General features: G+C 50.7%; 1 protein-coding gene across 20 annotated transcripts in view; it reads left to right on the top strand.

The window, feature by feature from the left end:
* The window catches only part of SUSD1 (sushi domain containing 1), a 113,223-nt gene that overhangs the window by 46,332 nt on the left and 51,880 nt on the right, over positions 1-15,011 (top strand). For all 20 annotated transcript variants that reach the window (XR_012159126.1, XR_012159127.1, XR_012159128.1 and 17 more), the window contains 2 exons: positions 336-430; positions 2,309-2,498. Coding sequence is in view for 16 of the 20 variants with exons in the window: in XM_073345628.1 (XP_073201729.1) it covers positions 336-430; positions 2,309-2,498 (285 nt within the window). In the remaining 4 variants the exon portion in view is untranslated. The remainder of the gene's footprint in view (positions 1-335; positions 431-2,308; positions 2,499-15,011) is intronic.

Genomic DNA, 15,011 nt, shown 5'->3' with positions numbered 1-15,011 from the left:
CCAGCCAGTGGAAGTGAAACTGTCATACACTAAAAACCAAAACCTAACTAGCTTTGTTTTTGTTTTCATTATTCATGGCATTCTGTGCCAGATTGGTACTCAGCAAAATAATCTCTAGAGCTGTACTTGCTCCTTCACTTTGATCTCATATTCATAACTTCAGGAGTCTACAGAGTGGAATTAAAACATCCCTTCTATTTTTGCATGCCCTATTTTATCCCTTGTAAGAGGCACATCACAGAGCACATTAGAGAGGGTGAGATGAATGGTACTTAGAGCTTATTGTAAAGATAACAGCAGAAATTTCCCTTTGGTGTTTCTTTTTCTGCATGCAGAAGAGGAATTGCTCAGCAATGTGTCCATATTTAATGAAACCTGCGTGAAGTGGCAGAGAAAAGTTGCAAGAGCTGGGACAAAGGAAACATACACAGTAAGTGAGACACAATTTCTGTGTGTGCATGTGAGGGGGAATTTTGGAACTAATCTGGGCAGTTGAACAGTTTTGAAGATTTGTTTAGCTGGGTCTGCTATAGTGTTGAATAAAGGGTAAATTGCTCTTTCATTCTAGTAAGAACCATATAGCACTTTCAGTGAGGCTGGGTAAATGACTGAGGGGAAAAAATACATCCCCGTCATCAGGTTGGGTAAAGGGTTCACCAAACTTTGACTGAGGCCCTAATGCTTGAGCACACCTCTGTTGAAATATGAAAAGCTACAGGGAAATTAACAGCAGGTATAGTACCGTTAGATACTACAGTGTTGGGAGAGAGTCGTTTGTTGTATATTTTGTGTTGCAGAAGTGCCTAGGGGACCCAGTCATGGACCAGGGCCCCATTGTGCTAGGAGCTGTACAAACATATGACAATAATTTTAATCATTTTAGTAAGTGGGAAGAAATTAAGGCTCTGGTTCAGGAAATTATCCATATTCAGCAGAGCACTTATACACATGCTTACGTCTCATTGAAGTCACTGAGAGGCAAAGTGGCTTGTCTAAGGTCACACAACAAATTTGTGGCAGAGCCAGGAACAGAACCCATGTCTTCTAATTCACAGTCCATGGCTCTGAGCACCAGATCATATTTCCTGCCCCACACGGATGTTGGGAACTTTTGTTTTGAGCAATGAAGGAATATACTGAAACCTCTCATCCAGTTCAATAGATTAATCTAAAGAACTTGTTTTAGTGTGATTCATTTTATTTATGTGACTTTTTGAAAGGGCCTGTCTTTAGCTCTAGGTACTTCTGTAAATATTTAAATATGCAAAAATAAGAATAAAATGTGAAATATAAAGGCATAGAAATGAATTGCCCAACCTGGATAATTTAAACTAATAATTCGATGCTGATAATTCCCACATTCAGGCAATGGTGATATCCCAGTGAAAAGCCCAGAGAAAAAGTTGACTTTTACAGCATGTTCAGATGGTTAAAAATTCCCAGCTCTAGCAGACCAGACTGGGAATAAATCCCAAAGTTGGGGACCATTCCTGGAAAATGACCTGCCACTATCCTCCTCTCTTATACACCACAAGAACCATTAGCTTGAATGCATTTGTTGCTCACAACTGAGGTGGGGAAGAGGCAGTGTACAAAGTAGTCTTGCCTGAAATCAGGGTTTTACAGGTCCAAACCAATTCCTTGAATCTGTACTGAACAGGTAATAGGCAGTGAGTGCAAACTAAAGACCACTGGGATAATGTGCTTCCTGCACGTAACTGAGCAGTTCCATTTTGCACTAAATTCAGCTTCCAAACAGCTTCATTTAGAGCACTTCTTAGTAGTTTAGTCTGGAGGTGACAAAGGCATAGTTAAGCGTAACAGGGTCTGCAGTCTTGTCTATGTTGAGTCTCCATCAGATCACCCTCATCCATGCCCTAATCTCAAACAAACCCTGGCCATTCATTTCACTGCACCAGGCAGGTCAGATGAGATGGAAGCTTCTAGTTCACTGTTGTTCACCAACTGTTGATGCTTTTGTGGACCGCGGAGAAAAATATGCAAAAGTACAGGAAAATTAACAGCAGATATAATAGCGTTAGCATTGGTGGAGAGTGGCTTATTCTGATTTGTATTGTGGTAGTGCCTAGGACAAGTGCTAATTATTTTAATAATCGTTTCAGTAGGTGGGAACAAATTAAGGCTCTGAGTCAACCCTCTCTGCTCAGCAAAGCTCTTCAGCACATACTTCTGTCCCATTAAAGCAGAGATAAGTAGGCTGCCGTGACTTTAGTGAACCAGCATTCTAAATTTTGGAATTCCACTGCTAATTTAATCATCTCATTTTTTAAAAAAAATCCCACAACAGTTTCGTATATTGGGACGAAGATGGTACCAGAAGGAATTCTCTCGTGAAATGATATTTAACTTCACAACAGGTGAAGAGACTCCAGAGGTGTGTTTAGAGCTGAACTCCGGTGCTAACTACATGGTGAACATTACTACAGCATCCTCTAAGGGGACCTCAGCCCTAATTACTATAGCAATTAAGACAGAAGGTAGGTATGATGCTTTGGAACCTTTATAACTCATAGAAGTAAGTCAGTGTGTGAGTCTCATTTCATTTTTTGGACCCTAGGTGGATCAGAAAACATTTTCTCTTGCTTTCTCATACATTGTACCTCTCAAACTCTTGAGGCCCAAATGTGAGGTGCAAATGTTGGACAAAGACTAAAATTAAAATGAAATGTGAATGGTCCAGGAAGCTTAAAATTAAATGAGATTAAATCCATGAACAAAAATCACACTCTTTACAACCTTGTGCTTCTGATGTAAATAATTACTATTGAACATACATGGCACTTATAAAACACTGTGTAATCAGGGGCATCAAAACACTTGGAAAATAATGAAGAGATCTCCTTACTCCTTGCTCTGTGTTTTAATCACAGGATCATTCCTTTTCACCAAGAGACTGAAACAGGAAAGTTTAGCCTGTTGCATTAACACACCTAACTCTTGGAGAAATATTTGTGTGGTGGGGGGAGGGACAGTGCAAACTCAGAAGGCTTTAGTATTTGTAAGCTTCCAAGACTTTCTGCAGATGTGGGGCTTGTCTATATGATGCAATAACCCACACCAGAGGAGAGTAAATTCTAGCACACACAATGTGCTGCACGCTAACTGGCCCATGTGGACCCTGCTGGTGTGCACTAAGAGTTCCCTACAGACTACATCAGTGCACGCTCGGGAACTTTTTAGTGTGCACAAATACACAGGCCAGTTAGTGCAGAATATGCTAGTGCATACGAGAATTTATACCTCTCTGGTGTCGTCTAATGCACAACATAGACAAGCCCATAAAGAAACATACCTTGTGCCCCCACTTGATCTTTAGAAAAGAGAAAATAAGGTGGAAAGATTGAAACCTGCCAACTGGCCATGCCTACACAGCAAAAGGCCATGCAATAAAAACTTCATGGCTGGCCTGGGTCAGCTGACTTAGGGTTGTGAGGATGGAGGGTCCCAAAGCTTAGGGTCCATCCCAAGCCCGAATATCCACACAGCAATTTTTAGACCCACTGCCTGAGCTCATGAGCTTGAGTCAGCTGACCTGGGCCAGCTGCGGCCGTGCCATGGGTCTTTTATCCCTGTGCAGATGTACCAAAATTTTCTGGCCATGACCTTATAGCTCAGAGCTTGGAACTTGTTTGCCATGTCGGCTTCCATCATATGACTATACCAATCAGAGTGCAAAAAAAGAAGTCAGGGTAAAATGTTGAACATTTTTTGTTATTTTAAGCTGAATTTCACATCTTACTCTCTCCTCATGAGCAGTCCTTTTGAAGCTGCTCTGGAGAGAGCTGAAGCCTTTTAAAAAATAGCTGTTTGAACATCATGTTTTGTCTTGCTGCTGGAGACCGATGTCCGTGAGGACAGACTTGAGTGTTAGTGTTTAAATTGGTGAAAAAGGCCTTAATTTCATTAATGAAATAAAATAATCCCCAAAGGAAAGGTGTACAAGGCATCTGTCTTGAAAGGGAAGTGGGGGAATCATGGAATCTAGAAATGTAGGGCTGGAAGAGACCATGAGGTGATCAAATCCAGCCCACTGCACTGAGGCAGGACCAAGTAAACCTAGACCATCCCCTAATGGGTGTTTGTCCAACTTGTTCCTAAAAACCTCCAATGATGGGGATTCCACAGCCTCCCTCAGTAACCTATCCAGTGTTTAACTACCCTTATAGTTAGGTTAGACATTAGGAAAAACTTTTTAAGTCTCCCTTGCTGAAGAATAAGCCCATTACTTCTTCCCCTACATTCAGTAGTCATAGAGAACAATTGATCACAGTTCTTTTTATAACAGCCCTTAACATATTGGAAGACTGTTATCAGGCTCCCCCCCCCCCCCGGTCTTGTTTTTGGAGAGATACTTTTAATGCAGTTACTGGCCTCCCCTGAATTTCTGTGCTCACAATAATGAATGTTTCCAGTCACATATAGGATCTCCTGATCAGGCCTTCACTCCCAACAGGCTGCTAAGCAAAGCTGTAGCCCTATCTCACCCTGAGGAAATGGGAATTCCCATAGGCTGACCCCTATCAGCATGGGGACGGTGGATTGGTGCCAAGTCTATGAGATGGGGTCACACCCACCAGATCCCAGCCTTGCTTCTCCAACTGATTAAAAACCTTTTTAGCGGCATGGGAGGGAAGTACTTCATCCTGCAGTCGGGATCAACCACCACAGATACTACTAACTTTGTGCTTAACTGGTCTTCCTATCCAGTAGACCCCAGCCCAGTCAATAGGTCCAAGAGGTGCAAACTTTTGGGATGCAACAAGCCAAGCAACCCATGTGTGATGGCCCTGAACTTTATCCTCACTGTTGGCCAGATGAGCCTGATGACAGGAATAAATGCCTGAATTTAGACCAGTTGCCTTTCACCAGATCAGTCCAGCTGCAGTGTCTAATCAGATAGCAATGTGCACAATGTTTACATCAAAATGCACTGTAATGCCTGTGAGCAAGGAACATAAGATGATCATCTTTCATGCCTAGATCAGTTGAGCCATGTCTTGTTCCATGGTAGTGGAATTGAAAACCATAGGTTTTTCCAACTGCATATTTGTATCCACAATATTATGGTGCCGGAACCATATAGCCAGATATAAGGGTGCAGATGACACCGAAATACCTGTGAACCATATTGTTGGGGAAGAACAAGAGAGATGAAGGCAGACACAAGAGCATTTAAAACAAAACTCAGTAAGGAGGGGACACAAGCTTGCATTGGAGCACGGATTTCCTTTCAAGCTTAACATGGATCTGAAAGTAAGCAAGCTGCCATCTTCTCAAGGCCTGAAACTTGCTATCCAGGAGTCTAGTAAGAGTAGAAGACTTAGCTCACCAATATGGAAATATTTAATCCTGAAGTGCACAGTAAAGCCAGGTGCTGGTATTGAGTGACTCGAGTTGTGTCCACATGGAGAGGCAAGAGACCCTTCACTTGAGGGGAACTGTGGGTGGTAATCTTTGAAAGTAGTAGTTGGACAGGATGTGTTACTGGACACCTTATGCCAGGGGATCCCAGAATGCACTGACATGTTTTTGAAAAACAGAGGTGCAAATGGAAACCATTAGGCAGGGGCTGAGGTCTTTCAGGGGCAACAAGCAAGTGGGAAGTTGGCCCAGCAGACAGTTATCTAACTCTGCAGGATGCAAAGGAATCCATGCAGCCAAGAAGGTCCTTGGTGGCAGAGTTTGTTACCCTGTTACCTTGTAAAAGGTAGCCATGATACTGGCTAGTGCGTGAAAAGCAGAGGGTGATGTTCATTCCTGAGTGCTGGGTGTACATACCCTTAATTGGCTTTTTGACCATGAAACCTTTATCATGCTGTAGGGGGAACTGTTCCATGGTTGATGGTATGGATGATAGTCTAGCCCTCTAAAAGACCGTCCTTTTAGTCTCCTGGGTATTTCCTCCACTCCAGTCTCAAGGGGAAAAATAATTAAATGGACACTGGAATGGGAAAAATATTCCAGAAAAATAATACATTGAATGAAGCCCTGTGCAATCCAGAGCACAAGCCATCCCTTGAGTGTTCCAGACACTGATGAAATATGTGCTGAAATCTAGGCCTCCAGAAGCGTCCATGTACAACTGGACATCTGGGAAGAGTTAGCCCTGAAATGCCAAGGTGAAAGTCCTGTTGTACAGATACAAAAATGAGTTCCCAAAAGTCAAGGCTGCCCCAGTATAAATGTGGTGGTGTGGATGCATGAACTCAGCTATGGGGACGCATCCCCCAGCAGAAAGCCTAATCATAAGCCATTATCCTGCCCACAAATCTGAAAGTTTCAAAGGCTACATGTGAAACTTGAGTATGGCCATATCCTAATACCATATAGGCTCAAAGGAGAAGCCAAGCATCTCAGATCCCTTGGGATACAGTGGGAGCAGGCAGAAAACTGCTTTGCTGTCACTTTTAGGTGAGCAGCAGAACCATCTCATAACATTCAGGATCCGTTAGATAATAGTTTTATAGCGCCTTCCATCTGAGGAGCTCAAAGTGCTTTGCAGACATTAACCTACTAATACAATGCCTGCAAGGTGAGCAGCATTATTTTCAATTTTAGAGGGGGAAACTGTGGCACTGAGCAAATAAATGACTCAAGTCAATGGCAAAGCTGGGAATAGAGAATCCATGTCTACTCAGTCCTTTGTCCTTTCTCTCTTGATTATCTGTTTGAGTCTGAGAGGTACTGTATAACCTGACCTTCCCCCTGGGGCTTTTAGGGTTATGGTTTCTAGTAGGGAGGTTGGTTTGGAAAAGGAGAGAACTGACAAAATGAACAGTGACTAATTCCTACTGGATTTTAGCTTTTTAGCACCATGGTTTGGAGGTATGTGGCCTGCAAGTAACTCCTACAACTTTTGTAAGACCTGAAATCACCTAGAAAGCCCACATATGTATACTTGTCTTCTGGTTGTGTTAAATCTGTTAGCATTTCCAAGAGAACTAGAAGAGTTAATTATTTGGAATAATTAGTCAGAATAGGACCCTTTCCCCTTGAAATTATCAGATACAGCAGGGGTGGCCAACCTGAGCCTGAGAAGGAGCCAGAATTTACCAATGTACATTGCCAAAGAGCCACAGTAATATGACAGCAGTCCTCCACATCAGCTCCCCACACCCACTGCCTCCCAGCCACCAGCAGCCCCGCCAATCAGCGCCTCCCCCACCCTCCCCGCACCTCCTGATCAGCTGTTTTGTGGCATGCAGGAGGCTCTGGGGGGCGGGAAAGGGGAAGGGTATAGTCGGTGCCTATACAAGGAGCCGCATATAAACTTCTGAAGAGCCACATGTGGCTCCGGAGCCACAGGTTGGCCACCCCTGAGATATAGCATCCCACGAGTAATACTGAACTCAGAAAAGACGCCCTTTTTTCCTGAGAGCACGTTCTCTTGTGCTCTCACCTGCCCTTGCTGGACTCGGGAGTGTACTGACAGCTGTGGCAAGTACCAGTGCCTTTCTGAAAGACTCAGCAAACCTGCTTCCCCTCAGGTTTGGGCTCTGATTTAGGCAGGACTGGTATAGGGAGACCAACTGGCATAATTTCAATTTGTGGCTGAGAGCTCGTTGGTTTCCATGCCCTGCACTGATTATCTGCCTGCTTGTGGAAGTGCTCTTTGCTGCTCAACCATATGCAGTCCTGTAGTGAGATGAGCATTGCTGATAATATCCTTATATTTAATGAGGGATGAGCTGTTCTCTGGCAGCCGTTCATCAGTCATGGGGTGGAGCGGGAGTGGTGTTCTAAAGCCAGATAACCAATTTGTGATGCTTTGGCCTCATTAAACATTTAGCTTGTCTGCTGCTCTATTTCTAGGGAGGTTACACTCAGCCATCTTTAGCAGCCGGGTGGAGGGAAGAGCCTCATGTGTTTTCCCTCCTGCACATTTTCTCAGGTCTGGGACAGGTGGTTATGCAATGGCTTCTCTCTATCAGCAGTTGGGGACACTGTGGAATTAGATTGTTCTTTGTCCCATTCAGCTAACCTGTGTGCTGAAAGATGTAACAGAAGCTTCTGAGGGTGTAGCAGAAATGGCCAAAAATACCTTGTGTGGTACTTGAACATCAATAAATTTGTGTACGCCCACACATTGTTGCCATATTTTTAAGCTGCCTGGCATAAGTAATCAAAAGGGAGGTACAGTATGACCTCAGAGTTATGAACACCAGAGTTATGAACTGACCAGTCAACCACACATCTCATTTGGAACTGCAAGTTTGCAATCAGGCAGCAGCAGAAGGGGGAAAAAAAGCAAATACAGTACAGTACTGTGTTAAGCGTAGACTACCAAAAATATAAAGGGAATGTTTTAAATTTTTTTTGACAAGGTAAGAAAACTGGTTCTGTGCTTGTTTCATTTATATTAAAATGGTTAAAAGCAGCTATTTTCTTCTTCAGAGTGTGACAAAGTTCCTCCTCTACCTTGGTGGGTCTTGCACTTATTGGCGGATTTGCTTGCCTTGGAGATTCACGGCAGCTGTCAGCTTGGCCGTTTTTCTGAATTCACAGTCCAGGTTGACTCCTCCTGCGTCTGACCAGGAGTTGGGAGGATTTGGAGGGAACCCGGGCCTGCCCTCTACTCCGGGTTCCAGCCTAGCGCCCTGTGGAATGCAGCGGTCTAGAGTGCCTCTTGGAACAGCTGTGTGACAGCTACAACTCCCTGGGCTACTTCCCCCTGGCCTCCTCCCAACACCTTCTTTATCCTCACCATAGGACCTTCCTCCTGGTGTCTGATAATGCTTGTACACCTCAGTCCTCCAACAGTCCACGTTCTCACTCTCGGCTCCTAGAGCCTCTTGCTCCCAGCTCCTCACACGTGCACCTCAAACTGAAGTGAGCTCCTTTTTAAACCCCGGTGCCCTGATTAGCCTGCCTTAATTGATTCTAGCAGCTTCTTGATTGGCTGCAGGTGTTCTAATCAGCCTGTCTGTCTTAATTGTTTCCAGAAAGTTCCTGATTGTTCTGGAACCTTCCCTGTTGGGAAACGGGACCTCCCTCGCTTGCTCCTCAGCTATCTGCTTTCTATTCTTTCCTAAAGCTCCCTGGCCTGGATGTTTCTTACTTTTTCACCCTGCCTTAGTGTCCTCGCCCCCCCTCCCCCCGACCGGGCCAGACGCTTTTTTGTTTTGTTTTGTTTTTTTGCCTTTTTTCTTTGCTGCCGTTGAGTGCTGGTCGGCTGCCAACTTGCCGCCAGCACCCCCCCCACACACCTGCGCTCAGGCGCAGTTATTTGCCTTAGCTGAAATCCCCAGAGGAGGGAGGGAAGATTGCCGACCTGCTACCTGGAGGGGGGAGTGGAGCCCCCGGACCCAGCCGTTTTGCTGTCAGCCTGGAATTTCTTCTTCTTATCTCTGCAACATTCTCGGCCTGCCAGAAGCCTTGGTACACAGCCAACAAGCTGGAGAGCAGAGAAACCACCCAGGGAAGCTACAAATCATCGTGGAGGGGGCCGTAAGACTGAGTAATTTTTTTGAATTATACTCTAGTGGGGGGGAGTTTGACTGTGGTTTAATTGCGTTTGTGGTGGCACAGGGGATGTGGCACGGAGATGCCCCCCGATCCATCGGTGCCCCCCCCCAACATTATTACAACTGTCACGGCCCCCCGCCATCCATCCCTGCTGGCAACCTGCCATCTGCCTTCGAATCCAGCTGTTTGCTTTGAACTTTGCCTTTCGGACCGGACATAACAGCCGACCAAACGAGACTCTTTGGACAAACGTGCGTGGGTCCACACCCCCCCACTCCGGATTGTTTATTCCACAGTTTGCCCCTATTACCGGACCCCGATTTTTGTTTTTCCCCCTCTTCCAGTCCAATCCATTTGGTACCCCCCCTCCCCGCCTGCAGCCCGGCAGGGAGGAGCGGTTAATCTATTTCCCCCTCCCCCCCCCTCCTTTTGGTATCTCCCCGTCTCTCCCCGCTCACAAGGGCGGGGAATGAGACCCGATAGCGGTCAACAACATCAGTTGTCCCTCCCTCACCTACCCCCCTGCCCAGCCCCCAAGCCCTCCCCCACCCCCCCACTGTCAAAACACCTGCCACCGCCCCCGCTGGGGCACCAGCAGCAGGAGGCACCGGGGCGATTACTGCCGCTGCTACGTCCACCGCCCCCCCCAGACTCTAGGAACCCCCCTCCAGTTGGCCGGAAAGGCCAGGGTGGGAAGAAAGGAAAGGGCCCCGCTAAAACCACTAGGCCCTCCATGGCAGGGGCTGCCCCCACCGCTGTGGCCTCATCATCGACCATGGCGTCCCTCCCTGCTGTTCCCTCCACCAGCTCTGCGAACGTCCCACCCCCGGTCCCCAGGACGTATGCCCAGGCAATGGCAGGCTCCCCCCGCCTGCCGCCTCATCATCTCGCCCACCCACTGCCTCCGCTATCACCACCAGCGGCCAGGGCCCCTTTCCCCACCTTGACCAGGAGGCACGGTGTCCGTTGCCTCCTGGTGCCCGCCTCGCCCCACATGGAGACGTACGTGCAGGTGCTGGCGAAGGTGGTAGGACCCACGGCTATTGTGGCGGCCTCCAAAATGTATGGGAAGGTCGTTTTTTTCTTAGGTTCGGAGGCTGCCGCCCAGGAGGCGGTGGAGAAGGGCCTGGCGGTGGCGGGGGTTTTGTCCCCCTAGAGCCGCTAGAAGACCTGGGCGTTCGCCTCGTCCTCACCTCCGTCCCTCCCTTTCTACCCAATGCCGCCCTGTTACCCGCTCTCTCCACGCTGGGGAAACTTGTCTCTGTCATCAGCCCTCTCCCGTTGGGCTGCAAGGACCCCACCCTCCGTCACGTCCTCTCGTTCCGCCGGCAGGTGCAGCTTCTACCACCGCCGGCGGCGCGTGACGGAGAGGCGCTCGAGGGGTCCTTCCTAGTCCCTTACCAAGGAGCCCGCTATCGGGTCTACTACTCCACGGGAGAGGCCCGGTGCTACCTCTGCCACTCAGTGGGGCATGTCCACAGAGACTGCCCTTTGGCCCAGGGGGGAGGGGCACCCGAGACCCGGCAGGACATCGGCCCCGTCGTTGCCGACGCCCCTGGACGCCCGGCACCTGAAACCAACTCTCCTCCTACTCGACCCGCCGCTGCTCCCATCTGGGCCCAAGACACACCTTCCCTACAACGCCCAGGCGAGCAAGGGAGTCCCACCCTTGCTACTACCAACTCGGCAGAGCCTATGGAGGAGGGTGCGGTAAAGATATTACCGGGTATAGGAGAAGGCCCGCCCCAAGGAGAACCCCCCACCCCTCATGCTGCCTCACCGTCACCCCCCCGAACCCCTGAACCATCGCCTTCGCCCCCCGACACGACCCCTGCTAACCAACCCCCAGACGACGCTATGGAGGGCTGGACCCTAGTCCAGGGGAAGCGAGGCAAGTGAAAGGCTCGAGCTCTGCTGCACCCATCCGATGCGGAAGCCCCCCGGAAGACCAGGAAGGGAAGCACTGATATCGAGCCTTCCGCTACGGCCATGAGTGAGATCCATCCGCTGGTGTCGGGAGGGGAAGACAGACTGGCATTGGAGGGCAAAATCCCCCCTCCACGAGAGCCCCTCCCCTCCGAGACCCCTGAGGAAGCTCCTTCTGCCTGGATACCACCCGACCCATTAGGAGTTGCAATTTTTCCCCCGTCATCCCCTTCCACCCCAAGGCGTCAAATGGATTTAATAACCCCAGCCTGTCAGATGCCCTGTCGATGGTCCGCACCCTGCCTACCCACCTTAGCGGACCATGAGGCTGCATTAAGAGCCCCACCAGGGAACACCCTGGAAATCGTAACCCCACCCCCCCATGAACTGCGGCATGCACTACGGAAGTTCCTAGAACACACCCGTGGCGCCCGCAATAGGGTACAGCTGGCTCTTCAGCTATGGGGGGACTTTGATCAAATTCTTCAGGCCACAAGGGCCCTTATAAAGGAGGGCAGGGGGCAAGGAAAGCATGGTGCTGCGGCCTACGAGCGGGCCTGCAGCTTCCGAAAAGATCTACTCATCCACGGGATGGGTCACGGGTTGCTGCGCAACCCACCAGGGGCCACGAACACCCCCACCAATAAGAAACCCCCACCCCCCCAGCCCTCCGCATGACGCCTCTTATTATTGCAACCTTGAACACCAGGGGCTGTAGAATGGTTCTCCGCAGGTCCCAGGTGCTCTCTTACCTTCGGGAAGGGGGGGGTACTCTGTAGCTTTCCTGCAGGAGACCCATACGGACCCGACCGTCGAGGACAGGTGGCGGCTGAAGTGGGGGGACGGAGTATACTTTAGCCACTTCACGACTTGGCAAGCTGGAGTGGTGACCCTGTTCTCCCCCACCCTATGGCCCGAGGTGCTAGGGGTCACTGAGGCTGTGCCGGGCCACCTGCTGCACCTTCGAGTCCGTATGGAGGGGCTCGTGGTCAACCTTGTTAACATTTATGCCCCGCAAACGAGCCCAAAGTGGCCACAATTCTATCAGCGGGTGTCCGACTTCCTCAGCACCCTAGATTCGCACGAGTGCCTGGTCCTGGGAGGAGACTTTAACACCACCCTCGAGGAACGGGACCGCTCAGGGGCCGAGCCAAGCCCAGCCACCGCGAACGTTCTCCGAGGAATAGTCAAACATCACTCCCTAGTGGATGTCTGACGTGACCATCACCCAGATGACACTTCCACGTTCACCTTTGTCCGGGTGGAGGCCCATCGGTCACACCACTCTTGGTTGGACCGTATTTACTTATCCCGTTTCCATCTTTCACAGGCCCACTCCTCCACCATTTGGCCGGCCCCATTCTCCGACCATCATTTAGCCACCATAACGGTCTCCCTCCATGCAGAGAGACCGGGGCCGGCCTATTGGCACTTTAACAACAGCCTGTTGGAGGACGAGAGCTTCGTGACGTCCTTCCGGGAGTTTTGGCTGGCCTGGCGAGAGCAGTGGCGTGCCTTTCCCTCGGTGCGGCGATGGTGGGATCTCGGGAGGGTGCGCGCCAAGCTCTTCTGCCGTGACTACACCCGGAGCACCAGCCGACGGAGAAATGCGGCGATAGAGCAGTTGGAACGGGAGGTCTTAGAGATGGAGAGGCGCCTGGCCGCCGATCCCGAGGACCCGTCCCTCTGCGGAGTGTGCCGGGAGAAGCGGGAGGAGCTCCGGGCCCTCGAGGACCACCGGGCCCGAGGTGCCTTTGTTCGGTCCTGCATCCGCCTTCTTCGGGAGATGGACCGCGGCTCCCGCTTCTTCTATGCCCTGGAGAAAACGAGGGGGAGCCAAGAAACACGTCACCTGCCTTCTTGCGGAAGACGGAACCCCCCTCACGGATCCGGAGGAGATGTGTGGGAGGGCCCGTGACTTCTACACACAAGCCTTTTCTTCCCGGATCCGACCGATCCTGGAGCTTGTGGGGTGCTCTGGGAGGAACTCCCCACAGTCAGCATGGGCGACCGAGACCAGCTGGAGCTCCCTCTCACCCTGGCCGAGTTCTCGGAAGCCCTCCGTCGCATGCCCACCAATAATCTCCGGGCATGGACGGGCTGACCGTGGAGTTTTACCGCGCGTTCTGGGACATCCTCAGCCCAGACCTAGTCACTGTCTGGGCTGGGTCCTTGGAGAGCGGGGTCCTCCCTCTGTCGTGCAGGCGAGCAGTGCTCGCCTTGTTGCCGAAGAAGAGGGACCTCCGTGATTTACGAAACTGGCGTCCCGTCTCACTCCTTAGCACGGATTACAAAATCATAGCGAAAGCAATCTCGCTGCGGCTAGGGTCTGTGATGGCGGACGTGATCCGCCCAGACCTATACTGTCCCGGGTTGCAGCATTTTTGACAACCTATTTCTAGCCCGAGACTTTTTGGAACTTGGGCGGAGAGATGGTCTGTCGTTTGCCCTCCTGTCTCTTGATCAGGAGAAGGCATTCGATAGAGTAGACCATGGGTACCTCCTGAGCACTCTGCAGGCGTTTGGATTCGGACCTCAGTTTGCGAGTTTTCTCCGGGTGCTGTACGCCTCCGCGGAGTGTTTGGTTAGGCTCAACTGGACCCTGACCGAACCGGTCAGCTTTGGGCGAGAAGTGCGGCAGGGGTGCCCCCTCTTGGGCCAGCTGTACGCTCTGGCGATCGAGCCTTTCCTCTGTCTCCTCTGCAGGAGGTTGACAGGGTTGGTGCTGCGGGAGCCGGAGCTGCAGCTGGTCCTGTCGGCGTACGCCGATGACGTACTCCTCGTGGTCCAGGACCCGGGCGACTTGGCGCGAGTGGAGGCATGCAAGGCCATCTATTTGGCAGCCTCCTCTGCCCGAGTCAACTGGGTCAAGAGCTTTGGCTTGGCGGTGGGGGACTGGCGGCAGGTAAGCTCCCTCCCACCCGCACTTCAGACCATCCGGTGGAGTGCGGGTCCACTGCTCTATCTCGGCGTTTACCTTTCCGCCACGCACCCTTCCCCGCCGGAGAACTGGCAAAATTTAGAGGGCGGGGTGATAGAGCGGATCCGGAAATGGACGAGGCTACTCCGATGTTTCTCCCTCCGAGGGAAGACACTGGTGCTTAACCAACTAGTCCTGTCCATGCTCTGGTACCGGCTCAACACCCTGGCCCCGGCCCCGGGTTTCCTGACCCACCTCTGGAGATTGATTCTAGTGTTCTTTTGGTCAGGAATGCACTGGGCCCCTGTTGGAGTTCTTCATTTACCCCTGAAGGAAGGAGGGCAGGGCCTGAAGTGTCTGTACACTCAGGTCCGCGTTTTCCGCCTCCAGGCCCTCAGAGGCTCCTTTATAGTGCAGGTCCTTCCTGCACCGCTTCCAAGGGCTCCGATACGACCGACAGCTCTTTTATCTTTGTCTGAGAGGTTTTCCGCGAGACCTCTCTGGGCTGCCGGTCTTCTACCAGGACCTCCTCCGGACCTGGAAACTGTTTCTAATGACCAGGTCCGTGGCGGCCACCGTGGGAGCAGATCTCCTCACGGAGCCCCTGCTACACAATCCCCAACTCCGTGTGCAGGTGGCGGAGTCCCGCTCGGTGCGCCAGAGGTTGGTCCTGGCGGAA

This window comes from Lepidochelys kempii, chromosome 5 (genome assembly GCF_965140265.1).
Source record: "Lepidochelys kempii isolate rLepKem1 chromosome 5, rLepKem1.hap2, whole genome shotgun sequence".
NCBI classification, from domain to species: domain Eukaryota; kingdom Metazoa; phylum Chordata; order Testudines; family Cheloniidae; genus Lepidochelys; species Lepidochelys kempii.
This window is presented reverse-complemented; position numbering and strand designations above follow the sequence as displayed.